Source organism: Parambassis ranga, chromosome 14 (assembly GCF_900634625.1).
Source record: "Parambassis ranga chromosome 14, fParRan2.1, whole genome shotgun sequence".
Lineage (NCBI taxonomy): Eukaryota > Metazoa > Chordata > Actinopteri > Ambassidae > Parambassis > Parambassis ranga.
The window spans coordinates 15645169-15668467 of NC_041034.1; the positions used below are offsets into that span (position 1 = coordinate 15645169).

Genomic DNA, 23299 nt, shown 5'->3' on the forward strand with positions numbered 1-23299 from the left:
CTTTATTCAACAGTAACCCGTCTCTGAACAGTCATATCAAATACCTTGTGCAACCTTTTTATTTTTTACCTTTAAAGACTGACTCAAGCTCTAATCTGGTCTCATTGTTTTCACTTTCTAAAGCCTGTTTTGGAGCTGCTGCATAAAAAAAAGTTTGCCGTTACATTATCATTATGTTGTGTTTTAATTCAGCATAAATCAAGGCACCATGTAGCCGTCTATGCCATTATGCAAGCCCATTCCTAATTAGCACTTAGCCTATAAAAAACAACAGAAAATAGCTTGCGTAGGCGAGGCCAGGGGCCAACTGTATGGTGTGCATCGGTAGAGTGCTGTCATCTGTGCACACAAGCCTCAGCGCATGTGAGAGAAGTATAATTGGCAGTATAAATGCAGGGTGCTTCAAAATGGAAAAGGGCAAATATGATACATACATTATTCTTTAGACAAAGCTGCGTCACCTGTTAATAGAATAGAGGTCTCAGTGTGTGACCATATGTACCAAGTAGCTGACACTATCGTTGAATATCGCTTTTTGGTGAGGAACTATTAAAAAAAACTTTTCTCAAACTAATAAAATGTCCACCATGAGCATGTTCTGAGACAAACACACTGAGGCCATTTTCTCAGCAGCAGCTAACTCCATTTAGTGGTGCTAAGACATACCTTACTTTCTGTTCCTTCAGAGCAATTTGGAGCAGATTCAAAGCCGGAGCCTGGCAGATGTTATAAAAAGACTTGGAAGCTCAGTGAACATCTGCTGTTGAGGCTTGTAGGTTCAAAAGGGCAATCCATTTAAACAATGATGATAACAGGTTGGAGAAAGGTTATTACAAAGTGACACGGCTGTTAGCTGTCATTTTAACAGTGACTACAGTAGTTAATAGCTGCTCTGGGCTTTTAACTGTCTGACAATTACTGCATGTGTCACACTTGTAAAGGCGATTCAGATTTTCATGCAGTTCCTTACATATATAATGTAGTTCACAGGTAAATAAGATACACTATAACATAGTTCCTGTTTTGTATACATTTATTTTTAAAATGTAAAATGCATGTCACAAAAATGTAGACTTGTAAAAAAAAAATGCTGTGTTTTTATTAAAAAGGCACTGATATTTAGCAGTATTTTGTCCCCAAACTAAGATCCTTATCTCAACACATGTAAGGGTGGATGCCTTCACAGAGAGTCTTTGACACTGTTGTGTTGTTTCATCCAGGAAACTAGAAGTAAAATGCGTCAATGGTACACTGTCTCTCCCCCCTGCAGGCCTGATATAGTAGCACCAGTTGTGGTCTGTGTTTACATTTCAAGCTATTGCTGAGTGTGTGTGTGTACTTCACAAAGTCCCAGTCCTCCCATCTGCTGTTTCTTTTTCAGTAGATGTAAGGGAAGATCCTGTAGGGGACGCGCCGACAGTAGGTGTCCCACGCCAGTCCGTATTTGGCCCTACACTGTCTCTCATCACGGGCCTCTCGGTGAATCAGCAACACAGTGAAGTATATGACATAGAAGTAAGGCAGGATATGTGAGAAGCCTAGAGAATAAAGAAGCATACGTGCAAGTTCAAATTAGAAAACGTCATATTTTTAGCTAACATTAGCATTTATGTGAATCAAACAATTTATAATCAAGCTTCCTCTGCAAATATCACCATTTCCTTTCAGTCTGAGACCCTGCAGTGAATACCTTGTTTGATTAGGCTCATAATGTTCCGAGTGTCGATTCATGTTGATGGTCATCTATTCAAATTGTAATACCTTTTATCTGTGGCCTTGTCTGTATAGCTTTAATTTGCTGTCATTGTTTTTTTTTCTTCTTTTTTTGGAGGGAATAATTTTGAGACATCTGCAGCAACCATTAAAAGCAAAAATGACAGTATGCATCTCAGTTACAAAGACAGCTTCACAAGTGACTCACATAAAGCTGAATATCAATGAGAAGTGTGTGTCAGCTGTAACAAGTCTGACAGTCATCTATAGTTTTCTAAGGAACAAAGAGAACAAATTGTTGCTGCTATGTTGTATCGGCACTAGTTACAATTACTGTACCATGCATTAATACAATGGTAAATAATGTGGTTACGGCTGGATAACCACAATGCCAGTGTCAGGTAGCTACTAAGACAGCTATGAATGCTTCGTTTGATATAGTCTATTTTGTAAATGATACTTTTTTTATCTGAAGCAGCATTCTCATAATGATATTGGAAAAAATAAAATGTTGTATGAATGTGACAGAAGCATAGAGCTAGTTATTTTTCTCAGGGGCTGGCAGAGACCAAAAGCAGAGATAAAGGTAAACATGCCTGTTACTATGTTACAATGGTGTAACCGCAGAAGCTTAACAAGCCTGTTTTGGGGTTTTTCAAGCTGTCTTACCACATGGCAGGGACCAGGCCAGGGCCATGAGGAGATCGCCAAGGTAATTGGGGTGACGAACGAGCCCCCACCAGCCAGACACCAGCAGTCGCTTCCCTGTGGCTGTGGCAATGGTCTCCAGTCCTGTAAACAGTTGTGAAGAAAACAAATAAATTTGTGTCTATTTGTGGTGATCTCGAGATTAAAAAATCTAAAAAAGCTAACTGACTTGCAACACTTGGATGAGTAGGGTCTCGTCTGAACTGGTTCTTCTGTGAGTTGGACTTTCTGAAAATGTAATATCCAACACCTGATGGCAAACAGAAAGCCATTAATCATTCTTATCTGGTCATGAAATACAACATAAATGATAAAGATCATCACCATTCAGTGCTATTATAGCTGCAGCCTTGAGTAAACTTAGAGTCTGTGGGTGCATGACCAGGAAAGCTGCCTGCAGGCCGTATGTGAATGGAACCCAGGCCAGGTCACCAAACACCAGCATGAAACCAAATCCATCGTGCACAATGTCCATGGTGGTAAGAACAGCCTCCTGTCAAGAAGTTATATATATAAATAAATAGTGGTTAAAAGAACCAAGATGTCTTTGGCGCCTTCTAACTGCAGCCCCCTCTCACCTCATTCCACAGAGCGTCGGCCACATACAGCAGCTGGAAACAGTTGACCAGTATCATGGCGAGAGAGGGGGAACCTCGAAGCTCTACCTCCTTCATCAACATGCCGAGGTTTATGACCACCTGACAGGATGTGAATAATGATACAGTGTTTTCATCTGAACATCTGAAGGAGTGATAAATAAAGTCTTTCTACCATGAAGTGATGGAGAAAACAACTGTCAGGTGAAACATGAGACTTCCAGGAAAGCAAAGTGTGAAAGCGACTATATAATTATGGTCTGGACTGCAGTTGCCAATCAATGGTCTGCCAGTTGACTGATTGATTAAACGACCAATCAATGTAGCCGTTGCCTGGCTCCCATGTTGTTTTCCTTCATAGTGACTCACAGTCACAGGCCAGCAGCTCAAGCTGCAGGACTCTCAGTTCTTCCATTCATTCTAAAAAGAGCTGCCCTTTAGGCTTCTGTTAAAATAAACCACTTCATTAAAAAAAAACTGGAAGGTGATATTCTCTATATAAAGATCACATTGGAGGTAGGAACACTGACCTGCTTGTCAGCTTCCAGATTTACAGTACTCACATTCATTGGCATCTCTCAGGTACTGATACATGTAAAAAATAAATGCATATTGTACCTTAAAACAGGCTAATTCAAACTGTGCTTTAAATAGTGTTTTATATATACACGAGTCAATAATCCATTAAATTCACTAAATAATTTAGGAGACTTTTCATGGCTAATGATTTGTGACATTATCAGCAGTTGTAAAATGCTGAATGTTAAAGGCAGTTTTAACATTTAACAGGAAATGAAAATATCCCACACACTGTCTGTGGCCAGTTGGTGGGAGCTTTTTCTGTGCTCTCCCACGCACAAGGCTTTAAAGCACTCAGATGTGCAAAGGTTTCACTGTTTATACTGCAAATTCAGAGAAAAAGACTTTGTACTCTTTTACTGTCTCACTGTCTCGCTCTTGTTACTGTGTCTGATGAGACTGTAAAAACCTTTATATTTAATGATATTTGCCATTCTAAATGGAAAATCTGTATTTTTCTCTTATTCTGTGTGATGACGTAAACACAAAAAATGATGTGTGCCTCTGTCCTCCAGCAAACATCTCACTGTGTCAGGTCATCGGGGAGAAAAGCTTCTGATTCTGCCCTTCCCAGACTGCAAATTAATATGGATGATCAGAGGAGAACAACATCGCCACCTGTTGGTCATGTCAGTCTCGTAAAAAACATAAATCATTATCACTGTTGATGCATTCAGCACAGTCTGTAGATACACAAACAGGGCACAACAGATGTCTCTACTGTTTTCTGAAATTAAGAGCAATTCAGTTATATTGATCTTTCCTCTCTGGTCAATGATAGATTTCTAATTTATGAATATTGCTCCTGCAGGTCAACTCACCCAGCCGATCAGACCTGGTCTGAGCTCACAGAAATATTTCAGGTCAAAGTTTCCAATTCGCGGGTTGAGCTCACGTCCGATAAAGAAGTCATACAGGGGATTACCTAAAGAAAAGCAAACGTAGGAATGCATAAAAGACAACTCACAGCTTCCAGTATGTGCAGGTACGTGCAGGCAGAGTTACTTGATTCATAAGTTCACATAACTGAAACATATCTATAGTTCAAAAGTTTTTATACTACTTATTCAGTTTTGTTTTTGTTTTTTTACTGCAGGCATCTTAAATGCTTCATTTAATTTCAGAGTGTAAGTGTAAGGGCACAAGTATTGTTAGTTCCACCAAGTTTTAAATTTAAATTAAAAATGCCTACAATATTAATAATACAGTCATGAACAAGAGAAATAAACCATTTAGTAGATTAAGGCGGTATATGTAGTATCTGAAGAACATGGATGTACATATACATAAGAACAGGAAAGGCTGATTGCTTCAATTGATCGACTGTCTTTGTTTATATTGTAAAAGCAATAGTCAACAGCACCCACTGATGTCATTGTGTTATCATGCTCTTAGTGACGATGTAAATGCTAAGTGGATGACATGTTCCCCAGTGATAATTTCACTTCATGATCTGGATGAACTTAGCATTTGCTGAGAGCACTAAACACAACACAAGCTGATGTAGATGAGCCTGATGTTAGCATAGATTTATTAGATTTATTTATTATCATTATACATAAGCAAATCTTCTTTCGATCCACTTTAGTCACTTCCTTTCTTCAGAGTACATCCTGTAAAAATAAGCTTTTATGGCACAGCTCTAAAATCATGTTTCTTGTAACCTTGCTGAAATTTTCTTTTCACACACTGTGATGAAAGTATTCCTCTCAGAATATGAATCACAGTGGTCTACTGGATGTTTTTAAGCTTCAGATGCTGCAGAGCACATTGAAACCGGGACAGCAGGGTCAGTTTGCTTCAAAGAAACATTTTCAATTGAAGCCCGATGCCTGCAAGCTCTTGGAGAGCTGGGCTGTTAGATAATTACACACAGGAATACCAAAATCCTCCACCAAACTATAAAAACAGGCCTACAAATGTGCTGTACACCTCCAGTAGCTGCAACCTAAGCGCTCACCTGTGTTGCCTCCTAAAGCAAGAGCATGTAAAGGAGCCCAAAATGAACGGATGTAAAGGTAGATGGAGAGCAGGAATGACACTCCTATTGCACACACTGCCACAGGCAACAGCAGCTCAAAGAGATACCCCAGAGGAGCCCCGAGCGCCAGTAACAACATCAGCAGCACACCGCTGATGCACAGACCATGAAAACCTGAGGGAGGGAAACAAACAAAACTGAATGTTGTTGTAGCCCAGGGGGGACAGATAAACAGACTGACAGAGGTCAGAATGAAAAAAATGAGCTTAGGTAAACTATCTGAAGGTCAGACCAGGCACAAAGTGTACAGATTAAAAGTGTTGGATTTCTTTTACATTTAAAAAAAGAACATCCAGCAACTATTAAAAACCCTTGCATTTAAAACATGTGTAATATAGCATAGCTGTGAGACATTACATATATCACAGCTAGTGCTACAGTACTGTAAAACACTTAAGAGATTTAAATCTGGTTCTAACATAGGCAGATCATGAAATGAGTTAACAAAATAAAAAAACAGGGTTTTGCATTCAATCGTGTGATAATATCTGTGGATCTAGAGCAATACTGCTAGTGGTTACCCTCCCAAAATCCAACAAACAATACCATTTATGGGATACTTGAGGCGGGTTCCATCCCTCAGTACTAATCCTTCAGACACCTGCAGGCAAACATGCACATTCTCAGCAAAATCAAATAAAACTCATGTCATGCATTTGAACAGGAAGATCCACATAAGGTCAGTTAAAGGATAAGAGATATCCTACTGAGGTTTGTAGCTGATATTTAGTCAAAAATCAATGATTCCTTTGTGAGTGTAACCCTGAATCAGGCTGATGAACGTCTCATACCTTTCCTATAGGCATCATATAGAGGAGGGCATGCAAAGCGATCCATCCCAGCAGAAGCTTTGGGGCCAGAGGGTCCCACAGCTGGTCGGCGGAGGGGAGGGGAGGCGGCCAGTGGAGCACACTGGCCTCATGAGATTGACTCACACAGATCAGAAACAGCACCGTCAACGGAAGAAAGATGGGAATGCATATGGCACCTGAGGGACACATACAGCACAGATAAAAGTGAGATGACAGACAGGATTTGTGCTTGGACAACTTGGATGACACAGCAGAGCGACAGCTTGAAGCAACAGAGGTATAAAAACAGCAGCATTCAACATTCAGCATTCAGCATGGAGCGTGGCCTGACAAGTGAGATCAAAGCTTCTAAAGATAATATTGCAAATGTATGTGAACAATCCAAACTTTGAATAATTGCAGAGATAAAGCAATTAAACTAGCTGTCTGATAGATCAGGTCTGTGGAGAGTTTCACTGTCAAAGCAAAACATGATTGTTCTTAAAAAAAAACAACTAGAAAGCAAATTGACCGTGATGCTCAATGCAATTCAGTTCACAGCAGGAGACAAAGCAGCGGCAGAGAGAAGCTGTGATTAATCTGCTCTCTCATCTCATTTCACTTCTACAATGACAAATCTGAGTTAGAGCTGTAATGAAAAAGCCCTGTGTGGACAGAGTTATTATTTCTATTGTGGCAACAGTTTAATGATCCACTGAAGAAAAACTAAAAATATAAAAACAATAAATCTCCCACCAGCTCCTATGCATCATTCATTCAACATGTTCAGTAAAAATATTTCTTCTTTTTTCCAAAATCAAATTACTCAAATATATTCCACATAAAGTTGATCTTCATGTGTATTTTGTACAAAAAAAGGCTGTGGGAAAACACAGCGTAATCTAATAATTCTGTATTTGTTCAAACAAGAGTGTAACAAGTGATTGCATGAATACACTGAAGCCTTGGTTTATAGCAGATCTTTCAGTATGGTCACTATCACTCACCCAGGGTTCCTCCAAACTCAGTCTCCGTGTCATGTGACAATTTGTGTTTGAGTGCTTGACTGTTTGGTTTCATTATTGCACCGCTGTGAAAATATAAAGGAAGATAACATAATATAATATACTGATGAATTGATATAGACATTTAAGAGGCACAAATAAGAGAGTAAACAAACAGAGCTACCTGATTATGATGAACATAAAAAAATTAAGCATCTATCTATATAATAATGCGTTCAAATACTTCAAGGAATTTCTAAATGCAGTTCATCACGATTAAAGAACAATCAATACAACGTAATAAAGAGTCAACAAAAGTGTTTTTTTAAAAGGCATCTTTTTCATACTCTCTGATATCATATCATAATGTTATGCTGTATACCACTGTTGTATTATTGCGATTACTGAACAAAGAGCCAAAGTTCAGGTTCCTGTGTGTCCATGCTGGGACATTTCTATTATGAAACATGAGACAAATGCAGTTACATAATGCAAACACGATAGAAACTCGAGGCTTGCCAGAATACACAGCAACTGTACAGACGATGTTTTTTGTTTTTATAATGCAGTGAATATGTTCTTACCGGTGTGTGGAGAGGTGTAGGGCACTGTGCATCAACGGTGTGCGTCCATCCAGCGGCCTGTAGACAGAAACGCCCCCGTCAGACGTTTCCTCAGCACGGAGCTGTCTCAGCCAATCAGATTCCTCCGCGGTTATCACAAGAGGGTGGGGAGAAAAGACTCCATCCAATCAAATGCGCTCTTCAGGTGGCGACAGTCAGCGGTACACTCAGGCAGGCAGACGTTGTGAAACTCACCTGAATTTTATTATATCGTCAGTTAAGGACTCACTGTTGACATACATGCGCCATATATACAATAGTGGATCAACTATGCTATATGTTTTCAAATATGACATTGAACACACCTTTTAAACCCCACATTCATACACTTTAATTGTAGATGTGTACATTTCAGCCATCCCTACAGGCATCAACAGTGGAGTCACGCACTAACAACAAAGAATCAACTAACCTGAAGGTTTGCAGTTATAGTGTTTGACATAGATTACACAATCTGGAGATATTTAGCTCACAAACAAATCAGAAAAAAGACCTCTGAAAATGATTTAATAATATATGAGGGTATCACTGTACGCTATTCTCATTCATTATGAATACTCTGGGTCACATTCAACATGTTTTTAAAACAGTCTGAAATTTATGTTTGGAGACAGCAGATGAGAGGATCTATTCTGTGCCTTTTTTGGCGTGTAATATATCATAATTTTAAGCCAATACTACAAACTCATGTGTACTTTAATGGCAAGCCTCTGAAATGTTAATGTAGGTCAATGTTTTTAGTTACTTGAAAGTGTTGGAGCAGGTATCAGCGTGTTTATCGCTCCTTTGCCTAAAACAGTGTTTATGAGATTTTTTTACAGTATAACTTGACTCTGGATTTATAAATTTACCAGCAAATGTAACTGATTTTGAAGTGGATTCATGAGTCCAGTGTTTAATGTTGTCTAGATTAACCTCACTTTGAGCTTTAACCTCTCTCACAGATGACTTCGATCACACTCTGCTCCATCGGGGCAGGATCGAGGCAGCGGTGGGCGGAGCTTCCCACTATCTCATCCAGCAAGAAGTGCACAAGGTTCTCGTCTGAGACAAAGCGCCACAAGTACATCTGCAGGTAGTGGCAGTCCACCTGGATTTGCTGCAGGCCGTAACGACCAAAGGTACGCAGGCGGACACATTCCAGGAAAGTCTTTAAACTGATTTTGATAATTCCCGTCATCACAGAGACCTGTGGGAGTTAAAAGGTGTGTGAGAGAGAATGTTGGAGAAACGTTTTTCTGAGTACTACCTGAGGATTTGCATTTACCTTGTTGAACTCCACTGAGCTAAATATGTCAATCCTCTCGGAGAACAGCTTGTGTATGTTGCTCAGCAGATTGGTATCCATTGGAGCACTGCAGGTAAACAGGATGCATACATTTATTAATAAAACAATGTACAGTATCAAATTATTACAATTACATAGTCTTGTACACATTAGCTGTCTGCTACAGTACCTTGGAGTGTAGCTGGCAGCATAGCGGGCCTGTTGCCTGGAGCTGCTATAGACAGAGAAGGTCCTTTTGCTGGAGTCACTGCTGTGTGCCTTCCTCACACCTTCTTCATACAACAGACCCACCTATAAGGGAAGAGGTTTAAAAAACAGCTTGTTCATATGATCACATGAGGATGCAGCTGTGACAACCCTGAAACATTTATCCAAAGTATCACCTGCACATCGATTGAGGTGGTATCCTCTACTACTCTTTTCATCACAGCACGGACATTTCGTGGCTCGATGGTGTTGACCCAGTCTCGTGTTTCCACACTCTTTCTCAACATCTGGGAGATAATCAGGCCCTGAACCTGGACAGATAAAACATCACCGATATATGAGTACTCTCCTGGAACCACAGCTCTCTGTAGTTCAGAGTGAGGTAACCTACCTTGACATAATGGTTGAGTAGTTTCTGTGCTGCCTCCCTGGCTTCTGCACATAACGTTGTCACTGGTGTTACAGGACTGTGGTGCTGAAAGAAAGAGTTAAAAGGGTTTATTTAGGAGCTCAAACAGATTCCAGATCACTCACATATCTCAGGACTGATGATGGTGCGTTTCCCGCAGAGTAATACCTGTACAAGGAACTGTTCGTCTGTGAGCGTGAGTATGTAGGAGATAGTGGAGGTTTCATAGTCCAAGCAGAGACGGGACAGCAGCAACAGAAGAGCTGGAGGAGTTGAACCTCCTTTGTCTCCTCCACTCTCGCAAAACTGGCGAGAAGAATGGCACACAAATCTGATAAAGCTCACCACCAGGCTCTCACGCACACCCTGGCTGCAGAATTCACCCTACAAAGAGGAGACAGAAATCTCTCACATAAGGATGACAATACTAAAAATGTATGTAGCAAAATTTAAACTCCATGTATGCCCATTACTATTATTGGTAACAAATGAAGTTCATACTTAAGTAAAATATTCTCAGTGTGTAAAAAATAAACAGAAAAGTAGTTCACCTTGAAGTATGGTTTGTTGGAGAATGTAATGTCCTTCGCTGTGAAGAGATGCACTGATGCCAAAACGGACTTGATCTGATTGAGAATAGAGGCCGACAGGGAGGAGAGCAGCTCTGGCAGGCTGGTTGGAGCATCTCTGCTTGAGACAGGCCCCCCTAGATGAGTTCCACCTCCAGTCACCGAAGCACCCACAGAGAGCCGAGGCGTCGCCAGTGCCTGCCTCACATCTGTCAAGCTGTCCATGTAGAAGCTCTGCAGAGCTGAGAGGTACTGTTTGACTCGCTCTGTTGCTGCTCGTATAACGATCTCGGTCCCCTGGTTTGGCACGGCTGAGCCAGGCAGCAGTTTGGCCACAGCCTGAAGTCTGCGGTGGAAGCGGTCGAGTGCACGCACCAGCAAGGAGTTATCTCCAACCCCTTTCTCCTCCTGTATCCTCCGCTCCACAATCGAGAAGTACCGAACAGCCAGATCATCCACAAAGGCATGCAGCTTACCATTTGCCATCTGAGGAATATTTTTGGATGCCAGCTCACCTGTCTGAGCGTGGTTGATAAACAGTTCTTGATATGATGTAATCACTAAACATAAGCTGCTCACAAACTCATTACAGCCTCTATCGATGAATTCCAGAATGTCAGTGTTGGGAGATGGTAGAGAGCTCATTTTAGGAGAGGTATCACTTGGAGATCCGGCAGCTGCAGTTGACTGCCTACGTGCAGAAGCATCTTTCACGGATGAGGTGGACGAATATGGTCTTATCTCTGCTTCCAGGCTCTGGAGGTCAGACTCCAGACGAGAGCGAGCATGGCTCAAGAATTTATCACAGAGCTCCTCTGCTGGCTCATCCAACTGTAGAAGCAGCTCTACACACTCTGATAAATCTTTTGCACTTGATCCGCCATCCCTAAGGGCACAACAAAAAGACAGAAATAAGTGATCAATGGGAAATAGAAGAAAACATATATTATTTTTGGTGTATGGTTTAGAGAATCTGAACCCACTCTCTTCAGTCACATTTCTCCTCTTTTCTAATTTCTTATCTGAATCATTCCCACCTGAACTTCTGTCGAAGCTCTTGCGCCAGCTTGTCCATGATAGCATGACAATCATCCTGAATTCCTTTAAAGGAGGGCAGGTGGCTGTACTGCTGCAGTACACAACGGGCACGGCGGTGGGAGCTCACTGCCTGAGCATAGGCCTGAAGTTCCAGACACTTATTTAATCTAGCAGGCAGCTCAAACAGGAACTGCAGCTTTCTCAAAAGAGTGTGAACACCTGCAACATGACAAGACAAACAATGAGATCATAACCACAAATTCACCTAAAAATGGAGATTCAAGAAAGCCAACAGCCAGTTCTGGTCCTACCTGAGAGCTTTGTTATCTGTGCATGCTGGTCTTGAAGAGTGCCACTGATCCGAGCGCTAAAGTCAGTGATGGCTGCCATGTTGGCAGACAGACAGTCCATTTCATCTTCCATTTTTTTGAAGTCATTCTTCATCTTTCTGATGGTGTCTACCAAAAAGAAGCAGGAAATGATATTTCAATCATTTAGGTTTGCAATTAAAAACGGCCAATTGAACAGCATTTGAGTGTGATGCTCCCTTCACCTGTAGCAGATATGAACTTGTTGTAGTTCTCATACACCAGCGTCTGCATGTCACTGTCCAAAGAGCGGATCTGCTTCACCATGCAAGTCTCCTCATCCATCAACTCGGCAAGAGAGCGCTCCCTTCTAAGCTGTATGTGGATGCGGACATGCATGAAATGACCACAGTCACATTTTTTTTGAAAACGTGTATATAAAACACAAGATCATTCTAAGTTACTGTGAATAATAGATATGTAGCACATCACTAAGAAAAAGGTTTTTGATCTATTGATAAATGTGATTAAAAGCAGAATATAAGGCTACATAAGGATGCATTTTTTACTTTTGCAGGAAATCTTGTGCAGCTTTACCAGCACACAGAAAAGAGTAGACATTTTAAGTATCAGCATCGATTCCTAACCTTATTTAGGTAAACCTCCGGGTCAAAATGTGGCCCGTTAATATCGCAGGGATCCAGAGACTCCGACTGCTCTGGGTCCTTTCCTTCATTGTTTAGGCCGTAGTAGAGCTTCAGCATGCCGTGAACCCTACGCCGTCTCCCGGGGTCCTCGGGCACCAAGCCGTCCACCTCACCTTCCATAGTGAACTCAGGCCAGCTGAGGGAGGAAAGATGAAAGGACGATAAACAATAATGACGACAGCCCAGTTTACGGCTGATAACACACAACCGCTTGCTGAAAACGGTAAATTAGCACTCAAATGTGAGTAACACCTGTTTAAACAAGCTACGTATATCTAAAGAATACGGTTTTATCAGGCTACCAAAACAAAAATCAACCAAGCAGACAGCTCAGACAGCAAGCGTTTCTGTTTCTGGGGTTGTTGCCTTTCCGGTATGACGTTGTAGTCAGCAGCCCGGAAGTTCACTACTGCGCATGTCATTCATGGAAAATGCCAAAATAAAAGTTACAATAAAATACAAGATGAATTGACTTTGTTTGTATGTGGAAGGTTGATGCTATACATTAAACTGTTAATACTAAGTATTATTAAAATAAAGAGATGACATTAAACTTTTACAAAGAAAGCTGAAGCTGGACACAGAAAACCTTTTTTTTTTATTGGTCAAAGATTAAAAAAATCAAACCTAAGTCTGTACTGCATCATGGATGATAATAATGTTTGAGGGGGATAATATTCTATGATTTTATACCATCACAAATCATTTATAAATAAATCATTTTCACAGGAGTAATCATCAAAAAAGTCACCATTAAACATATTACATCTCTTACATCCATTTTACATGCCTATTCACATTACACTGCACCTAGTTGTAATAAAATAAGGTGTTGGGTTAAATGAAAAAATAAGTATACAATTTTCAGCCTCAAGCTGAATGTGTGGCAAAATACTTCTAAAAGAGTAGTTCGGATCATAAATCATATCCACATACCCTCCTAATGAGCACACCTACAGTCCAGTTAGGCTGAAGTTAGTGGCGAAACAACAAATTCTTTAAAAATATATTCTCTGGAAAAAGCAGGCTGTTTTGTATCCATTTATTGGGGAAAATTGTGTTAACAATGAAGGCAGAACTGACTGATCACTGAGGGGAACCACAGCACACAGTCGTTCATCAAGATGTCACTATACTCACACCAGATATGAAAGGCGAAATGTATTGCAAGGTTCATAACAGAAGGACATACATTAATGCATTTTCTTGAACAAAATAATACCAAAATTGTCCAGTCCTGGTATCCAAGCACTGAAACAGTCATTCAGATGACAACTTAGTATAAACACAAAGGCACTTGAAGCGTCTTCAAAGGGACTGCTAGACAAGATAATGCTTAATTAGACCTATTTCTTCATTTTTGTATACAAACACTGACAAGTATGACAATGAAAGTAAAAATATTTTCTCATAAAAGCTAACAAACAATACAAAACAATCCGCTGATGTAAAAGATTTATAAACAGTGTATTAGTATTAATAGTGCAGTATCACATGATGTGTAGACCATCGGAATGCCTATTCTACAATGTGACATGCATAGTGTAAGTTAGCAACAATATATTGGACTGCTGCAGTTAGGTTACTGATGGTAGCATAAAAGCAAAAAAAGTAACAACATTCTGTAGTTTGCATGCTGAGGAGGATCAGTAAGAATACATGATGCCATCACATCTCAAATAAGGATATATGTTCAAGTAGAAGGCGGTATTATAGAGATGTGGACCTTCTCCCATGGCTATTACTGAGGTGGGCTTGTTTGTTAAATGTAAAGCCACAAAGACAGACACTGCCTGTATCAGCATCAGGGTGAAGTTCAAAAACACCTGGAGGGCTTAGGTACGCAGCATACTGGTTTGCAGCATGTCAGACAGGATCACTTTGGTGTGAAGACTAAAATGTTAACGACATGGTCTGTGTCATTATGCACAGAGCATCTCCGGTGAACACTGCATTTTAAAACTTGGTGATTGTAGGTTTTTGTTTGTTTGCTTGTTTTCACATAGCATTGCAGGGTTGATGTATTACTGCTTCTCCTGCTACCTGGATAGTTTACTTCAAAAGACACCTTTAAACAAACATTGGGGTATTTGAAAAAAAAAAGAAAATAAGGACACACAATTACGCAACCAGGCCATTTTTGATTAACGTTTGATGAATAAAGTGTACTGCGAATAACAAAATGTAGCTTTTACAAATGAATGCTGCACTTATTTTTAAATTCTGCCCTGTTTGTCATTTGACTAAATTCACATTTTGATTATAAAAATGAATTTTCTTTCCATAACACATAGATGCATGTATCTGCAAATATCAGTTATGTGAAACCCATAAATAGATGTACTTACAAGAAACTCCCACAACACAGCCAATGTGCTCCCATGCAGATTATTTATGCTCAGCGAACGCTAAGCATTTATACCAGTAGTTTTCTGTCTTCACCCCTTTGTGAGAACAAGGCACCGACAGTTTATAAAAAGTAGAATAGGAGGAACAAACCCTGAAAGTGTTTGTCATGCTGACTGTAAGAAGTCTGTGGTACGTCTTACAGTTCTATGCAGGAACAAAATGTTGTATAGTGGATATACTGCAACATTCTGGATGTTTAATGAAGTAAAAAGAGGTAATGCAGTGGTTATACTTGTTTGAGGTGTAGTTTGAGTAAAGCCACCTCAAGTGCGGTGCAGCAAAGATAGATACGGTCATCAACTGCAGTCAGTGTTTGTAAGCTTCTAAGGCTCGTCTTAGACTTATCATATGTTCTTTATGTAAGGCCAACTGATAAATAGCCACTTCAGTTCAACCATGGAAGCATAGCTGTTAGATCGGTTCGTTTTTCACATTACTGTACTCTCAATATACACAACCTCAGAAGATAAATATTGTCACGCACTTTGAATAGTTCTTGCTTGGTCCATTCCATGTTCATATATTCATACATAGAAGTTAAACATCTCAAGCTCTTATCAAGTCTTTAAATCTCAGTGTATAATGTTCAGATTTGGTCTTTGAGGGGAACAAAGCAGAGCTGATCAGTGAGTCTAACCCTGCTCCAGACTGTCTGCTACCTGGACAGCCGAGTAGGTGGTTGCTGTCGCCTGACGGGCGAAGAAGGACGCTGCTCTTTTGGGCTTCAATCGTTTGATTTCTTTCCCTGAAAGGTAAAAATTGAAACATATACTGAAATAAATATTCTTGGCATATAAATACCTGAGTGCAGAAAAGTCATCCTGGATGCAGGTTGTTACTATTCTATAGACTCACCATTGTCCACGTAGCTGATGGTGTTCAGTGAGTGCACCCGACTGCACACAACACTGCTTTGCCTGTGCAGCATCCCCCGCCGCCCTCCACGTCCATTTTTGTTGCTGACCTCTTGGCCAGCGGGCTGCTGAGGCTGACTCACCTCGCCATCCATCTCAGCTGCAGCTCCTCCCTCAGACACAGACTTGAGCTCCACACAGAATTCAATAAAGCCGCTCATTAGCTCGGCCTGGTTGACAGAAAAAAAAGATTCAATTGGACACAATCAACAGCTGTGATCCACTTTTTAATGGATCATTAGAGAATCACTGACACATAAGGCTCACATTGCCATCCTTGGATTAGTGTGATTATGCATTACTGCCTCTACCATTTTGCAACACTTCTTCACATCTACTGGCTCTCTTTCAACACAACAGTCATTGCACTAGAAAGACATACATGTGAGCTCAAAAATTATTTGACATCAACATGAAGTGTTCTGCTCCTCTAAGTATAAACGGGCACAGTGGTTGCACCCGACCCAGAAAATCTTGAAAACAGCAGGTGCAGGGCTGCTCTCGAGAGAAATGGCTGCATATCATCATCATCTTTTTGAAAACATTTGAAGTGAGACACAGATGAAGTCTACATCTGTCACCCTCTGCAGTCACAAGATGGTTTTGAAAGGATTAGGCTGCACGTTTATTTATTTTCTTACCTGTTTTGAGTAGATCTTTAGCAATTTGTTGACAGGAGTGCCGTCTTCCTCACCATCAAACTCCAGCCACAGAATGTGTGAGTCGCCCTCCTCTTCAGGGTAACTGTGGTCCCAGGACAGCTCGCTGAAACGCAGGCCAAGCAGCACATGCTGCAAGAAAATGTTAACAACAAGAGGGATAGTATTGTTAAAGAGCATGGAAAACCATTTGCAAAAAAAGTGAGACATATGAGGTATGTTTTGTTGTGAACCTAAGAGACCACAGTGCTCACCTTCTCTTTGACATCCATCACATAAACACCTTCTAGGCAGATCCCAACATTGACAGTTTTACGTTTTCCCCTTTGGAGGATCCCTTGCGCTGGTTTGTCAATTTCACCACAGAAGAAAGCGCACCTGTTTGTGCAATTAAATGATACATGTAAACTCAAGATGTGTGTTGATGAATACAGTGAATATGTGAAGTGTATACAAATTCCTACCCATAATAAGGCAGAGTGTGACACGTGTTGAGGTACTGCTGTAGGAGCTGTGTGGGCTCAGGAGAGTTTCCCGCAGATGTGCTGATTTTTTTGTACTCCGCCAAGAGGTTGTGCTCCAGCCCTGCCTGACGACTTGACTTCCCTCTCAGAGTGGAGAATAGACCTCCACTCCCCATGGCAACATGTGCAGGCAGAAAAGAGGACAGCTTTTTCTCCCTGCAGTACACAAAGGACAGAGGTTTGCTTTATGCATTTGGTGTATCTGCTCTGTTCAAACCTGTGAGACATAATATTGAACTTAATTGCTTAGATGGACTCTCATGTTGTACTGCAGGGCATTTTACACTCTGATGCTTGTCTCTTTTTATACATTTCCTTTATTCATCTCCCTAAATTATCCAGCAGGTTTGTTTTTTAATCTTCCCACATTCGCCTCATTTAAATGCACTTAGCAATGTGTTCTGCGGTGACCCAGACGAGGGCCACAAAATTAAAATCTCCTAAACACTTTAAAGTGCAGCTGAAGTTTTGACACTACCACTGACACCCTGACAGAAAACAATTAGTGGGAGCATCTAGATGCAAAATATAATCTGCAGCCAATAATTCTAGAACAAAGAATGACTCAAAAACATATACGAGGATTAACAAGGTTATAGCTTTGGTTTTCCATCAGTGGTTCAGTTGCATCAGAGAATTTGACTTGGCTCTACTTCAGACATTCTATTCTATGTTTTATAAAACAGATAAAGGTTAAAGTATCTCTCTTTGTTTTTGGACTTCTGCAATACATCAACAAAGTGCATACTGTTGCAGCACAGTAATATTGTGTGTTAATTGTATAATTGTGTATTCTAATAATTATTAAATACCAAGTGAGGGTATTTCTCTCCAGTATAAGGCATAAAACCGCAAATTATAAACCGGAATCATCCATAGACAAGCTAGGACACTTACAACACTGTAATCAAACAAATATAAATGTACAATATGTAGCTAACTTGGTAGATTAAGTCGATTACAAGACTGTACTGCCCTGTGTCAAGTCAGAATTATAATATATACTATAATTATATTAGTGTCTTAAAAGGCTTTACAGAGAAGAAAGATACACAATCTCATAAAGGTTCTTGTTAGAAATGTCATTCTTGCTTTAGTTTTTGTCCTTTTCTTTCCTTTTGTACAACCTAACAGATATTTGGGAACAATACAGTTTTATCAATTAGTCTAGTATTTATACACTTAAAAGTAAATCCAAAAATAACTACTGCTACAAGAAACTAATGCATCTGTCTTCCCTTACCTTATAGTATTTGTCAATTGTTGGCTGTCCAGTCCAGTCCCCTCCTCAAGAGCAACAGACAAGGCTCCAAGACCCATCCAGTGCTCAGGGTCACAGGGGTATCGACCTGTAAGGATGTTGCTCTTGGCCTCTTCATAAAGAAGTCTCAACACACCTTCATCATCTATCTGTTTGGGCGTGAGACAATGAAAACAATTAACTAGCTACAGCATCTGTAGGATAAAAAGCTCAGTTTGCCTGAGCAGAATATTCTAGAGGATCATTTGTGAGTGACTATACTAGACTTTGAATAGATTGTTGCAAAGGTTTTTCATTATATAACAGAAGAAATATTTTTAGTCTCACAGCCCCCCTGAAACCAATAAATGGTGATGCTGATTTATATACTGCTCATTATGAACAATGGGGTCTAATGACTTGCAGACAAAGCCTTCATTAAAGCCCACTCAACATTTAGTCAGTCAACAGACTTTTCAGGCCCTTGGTACCCAGTGATGGATAACCCTGTCTTTTTAATACACTCATATCCAAGATTAATGAATATTTTTGCACAGTTAGTAATACCTGCAGCTCTTTAGCTTTGGGAAAGAACACATTGCGTCTGTACTGAAGACACGGTTCATCTGAGGAAAAAGCAGAGGACAATGGTGTATTAGTGTTCACTGATTTTCAGACAATTTAAATGGACGCCTCATCATCCAGAGTGGAGGAGTGAGGGTACAGAGACAACTCAAGCCCCCTCCAACCCACTCTACTCTGCCTCACAGTCCTGTTATGTGGGTGGAACCTACTCTAGAAAACAGCATGTAACTCTTTATACAATACCTTTGTGATACTTCTTTGTTTCACCCCTGGTAAGCTGTCACTGTGCCACCAGTTCTTTCGACCAAAGGTTCCTACCACACAAGTGTGTGGGCTCTGACAGGGAGAACTATGACAAATAACATCAAGCCCCCCACCCCCATCCTTAGTTTATGTGAGCCAAGAGCTGCAGTAATAACTTGTACAAATTCTGAATAACACTTCACACCATTTGACAATATAAAGTCACTTCTTTGCAACATCCAAACTAAACACAAGACGTCTTTTAAATCAAAAGTTGTGAAAGAGTTGAAGAGTTAAAAGATTCAAAGATTCAATCATTCACTCTCATCTCTAAAGTAATGTGGTATTTGAGTGTTTTATCTTGAAGCCTTTTTTTCAGGTTTTCCCAGGGCTCCCTTTCATTTTATGTATTGCAGTCAAGCTCCTTTATTTACTCTGGGTAGACCATGCAGCACCAACAATGTATACTCCAAGTAAGCTTAAATCTGAGATAAAACACAAACGCTATGTTTGGATGCACTAAGCTGCTGCGCAAAGCCAGAGAATGCATTTACTGGACTTTACAATAGCTTCACTACAAAATTAACATTTATGTGAAGCAAAAAGTCCATAAATTTCACCTGCACTGAGGCAGAAACTTACTACTTTTATGTAGATACAACATACAGTTCAATTTCTCACCTTGTGAAATGTCTTCCTCTGAGGCCTCAGTAAAGCGATAAAGTAAGTCCTGCCACTGCCGACACAATTTGTATGGTTGATGCCTTGCTTTAAGCTGCAATTCTAAAGAATAAGGAAGAGAAAAAACAGTTTGATGTAATATATCACTTATATTATGGTATATTTTGCATTCCATAGGTAAAATTGCATGGCCATGCAAAAAAGAAAAGCTCTAACCAAGCAGTGTCGAGCTAAGCCAGAAGGCAAAAGCATCCTGTGCAGACTCAGGAATATGGAGAGCTTCTCGAACACTGCGGCCCAGCTCCTGCACAGTGACACTGCCAAGCCCTTCTACAGATAAGTGCACTGCGCTTTCACCATACAAGTATACAAGCACATCTTGAGCTGTGTGAAAAAAGAAAACATTTTTAGAATAACAAGGGAATCAAAAATCACATGACATTTCAATTGTCTTTAATTTGCAACAAAAACACACATGTCACACATGCAGGGGAAAGAAAATGTATTCAAAATTGTGTTGCATCGTACCACGGGAAAGTGTTGCAGAGGAAGCAACACTTCCTCTTTGCGAGTGATCATCTGATGAATCTGGAGGAAAACTGCAGTCATCTCCTTCCATCTCTAAACTGAAAAACAGAGGCCAAAATCAAACACAGTAGCAGAACGTGTTACCAACATGCTTTACAGACCAAAAGGAATGCAAATTAATCCCTGGTGCAGAATCAAAAATGATGCTTCTGAGATACACGCATACCTGCAACCTTCTCCATGTATTATTTAGGATCCTTACTAACCTTAACTTTGCTTTACTTACTTTGTGTAATTATGGCTGGCTAATAAGAGTGTCCTGAAAGGAGTGTAAGTGCATGTGTGTAATATTTTTTGCATTAGCAATAGCTACTCATACCTTCTAATACGCCTGCTGCTAAGAAACTGCTTCAGAGACTTGTAGACAGATATGTGCTATATATATATATATATATATATATATATATATATATATATATATATATATATATATATATATATATATATATATATCTGCCACATCGTTCTTTCCTTAAATCTTAAATCTCACTGTGAACTAGCGCCACCACGTGGCTTCAAAAGGGGGATGACTGTAAGTCATAACATCCTAAATAGTTGTTGACCTCTTCCTGTTGAACTAAACGTGTCTTTTAGCCCTAAAAGGTTGATGGCATTCACGTTTTACTGTATGTAATTTTGCTTCAGACACTTATATGCAGATAAATAATGTTACAGACAGCTAAATAAGTTAAACAAAGAGGTCGTTAGACCGGGCACCACCCGACGCTAACAAACATTAGCTAGCTATCCAGGCTGTCCAACAGGATTGTCTTATACATGCCCAGACACAACCAAACGATTGTAATATTCCAGGGAACCTTTCAACACCAGCACATTCATTTAGCGTTAGCCTAGGTTGGCTAAAGGCAATGAAAAACAGCGGGCTAGCTACTTCTGCTACGCCTTGTACATGCTACTAACAGTAGACACTATAATACAACACTTACACTGTATTCATCAGCCAGCTGGAAACATTTTGGTCTCTGTGGCCCCCTGGGCTAACTTTCGGTGTTTTGTTCACACTCTACTGTTAGTAGCAAGTGAAGGAACACAGTGTTTCTCTTGCTCTCCACCTACCTGCCAGTTCAAGTATTAGTTTCCCTCCACTCGCTGCCGGTGATCTGAATGGAATCGTGCTATTTTTGTATATTATTGAGCTAAGAATATTAGCTGATAATGAACAAATGGCTGTAATTGTCCTGGCTACAGCTAGCCAGTTATCTTCTTCAACTAGCTTTCCGGGCAGCTGCGACAGTTACAGCGTGAGGATGCCGGATGATTGGTTCATTTTGAAACCCTCCTCCTCGCTGGGTGTGACAGTCAGTCCAGGAGGGTTTCAACCAAAATAACAGATGTATTCATAGATGAAGTAGTCCTTAAACGAAGACAGGGGGGCGTTCAGAGTGCAATAGTTGCAAATTACACTAAATGACAGACTGTATGCATTGTATACACCAATACTTGGGAAGGAATCAAAAAGATCCGATCCTAAAAACGAGACGAAACACGAGTCGAACGTCAGAGAGCGCGTCGACGACAAGTCACGTGCCCAGACGTCATCGCAGCTGTAATTCTCCAGGCAGCAGATTACTTTTGTTTATCTCTATCTGCTGTAGGTCGTTGCTGATGCATTCATCTGCAGACAACAGCCACAGCTTAAGCATATTAGTCAGAAAGACAGAAATACAATGACATCACAATGCAACCCAGCACATACATAATTGTAGAAACTTTACAATGATAATATTCTATAGATGAGACGTACAAACTGACATACAAAACTCGAATGTATGTACAGAGTGGAGGATTAATTATATTAAATCAACAGAAAATTAAGCAAGTAACACAAATGCATTTGTGTTATTTTCTTATTGTGTGACTACAGTAGAGCTCTGCCTAACAAACCATTCAGGATACTAAACTGTTTCTGTGATCAGTTAATTTGATTATTCTTAGTATTACTTTTTTCTATTTTATTTTTTGAAGCATTGCCTTTGCATAATTCAGCGCACATCTTACATTCACCTGACGCAGGTGTCCAACTGCAAGAGCAGCAGGTTGGGTATTAACAAATGGGATTATCAGCTTTAACAAAGGTGTCAGAACAGAGGACACACTTGATGGCTTTCACTGCATTAGTGGCACCGATTTAACCAATCTTCCTAATCCAATTTCTTTCTCCGGGAGTAGAGGTTGGGAGACAGAAGCAGGAGCAAACAAAACATTTGAATCAGGAAAACAAAGAAAAGAAGCAAGCAACTCCACTCCATAAGACATTTAGTAACTTCCAACTTTTAATAAGTCATCTGTTACATTATGTCATAGTCCTGTTGCGCAGCAGAGCTTTGTGCCTCATGTCTCACTAAAGTCAGCTTTACATCTTTGTAATCCAAAAAAATCACTTTTGCACATGGCCTCATCAATTACTGTGTATCCACTGTTTTGTTTTTGCTTTTGTTTAGTGATAATGCAAATGCACATCACATACAAAAGTAATTAGGGTTATGTGTGTTTGTGGGACTGTAAACAAGTACAACAGTAAAGGGTTTACCACTCACAGTAAATAACAGGAAAAATAAAACTGATAAATAATAAATAAAAAATCATATGCTCAATTATTTACTGCATTGTATTACTTTTAAAGAATATCTCAAATCATTTAGGAATCACAAGTTTATCATGGTTTTGGTGTGTACCTTTATAAAAAGTTACCACGTTAAATATTAAATGTGAAAGTAGAGTCACATATAGTTATTAAATGTGTCTGTAATGGTCATCTGACAATAAAAAAAAACACTATCCCTAAATCAATTCAATTCATAGGAACTTGTGATTCATGTTTGCATTTTTAAAATTAAAATCATTTATTAGTTGC

The 23299-nt window shown here is 39.9% G+C and overlaps 3 protein-coding genes across 4 annotated transcripts; all 3 read right to left on the reverse strand.

Annotated features, from left to right (window-relative positions):
- Window positions 1-1018: 1018 nt before the first annotated feature.
- tm7sf2 (transmembrane 7 superfamily member 2) lies at window positions 1019-8116 on the reverse strand. Its single transcript, XM_028421900.1, has 11 exons — window positions 8017-8116; window positions 7436-7518; window positions 6429-6625; window positions 6184-6238; window positions 5557-5751; window positions 4418-4521; window positions 3000-3119; window positions 2746-2914; window positions 2591-2671; window positions 2383-2505; window positions 1019-1538 (listed from the first exon to the last, which is right to left on the reverse strand). Exons 1-11 carry the CDS (start codon window positions 8046-8048, stop codon window positions 1378-1380), a joined length of 1320 nt encoding a protein of 439 aa, XP_028277701.1. The 5' UTR covers window positions 8049-8116; the 3' UTR covers window positions 1019-1377.
- A 245-nt stretch (window positions 8117-8361) lies between these two features.
- Window positions 8362-12957, reverse strand: vps51 (VPS51 subunit of GARP complex). Of its 2 annotated transcripts, XM_028421898.1 has the most exons (12): window positions 12834-12957; window positions 12522-12717; window positions 12120-12249; window positions 11878-12024; window positions 11566-11785; window positions 10511-11414; window positions 10128-10343; window positions 9942-10025; window positions 9727-9861; window positions 9509-9634; window positions 9323-9472; window positions 8362-9244 (listed from the first exon to the last, which is right to left on the reverse strand). In XM_028421898.1, the coding sequence occupies exons 2-12, from the start codon at window positions 12699-12701 to the stop codon at window positions 8984-8986; spliced, it is 2553 nt and encodes an 850-aa protein (XP_028277699.1). In that variant the 5' UTR covers window positions 12702-12717; window positions 12834-12957; the 3' UTR covers window positions 8362-8983. The 2 variants fall into 2 exon arrangements, with proteins under 2 accessions (XP_028277699.1, XP_028277700.1); XM_028421899.1 differs by having other exon boundaries at window positions 9323-9410; window positions 9513-9634; window positions 12522-12949.
- A 651-nt stretch (window positions 12958-13608) lies between these two features.
- Window positions 13609-21685, reverse strand: frmd8 (FERM domain containing 8). The gene is made up of 11 exons (XM_028422158.1): window positions 21502-21685; window positions 20365-20462; window positions 20053-20220; window positions 19837-19938; window positions 18895-18953; window positions 18331-18497; window positions 17028-17243; window positions 16818-16941; window positions 16546-16695; window positions 15846-16074; window positions 13609-15735 (listed from the first exon to the last, which is right to left on the reverse strand). The coding sequence occupies exons 2-11, from the start codon at window positions 20453-20455 to the stop codon at window positions 15623-15625; spliced, it is 1419 nt and encodes a 472-aa protein (XP_028277959.1). The 5' UTR covers window positions 20456-20462; window positions 21502-21685; the 3' UTR covers window positions 13609-15622.
- Window positions 21686-23299: the final 1614 nt, after the last annotated feature.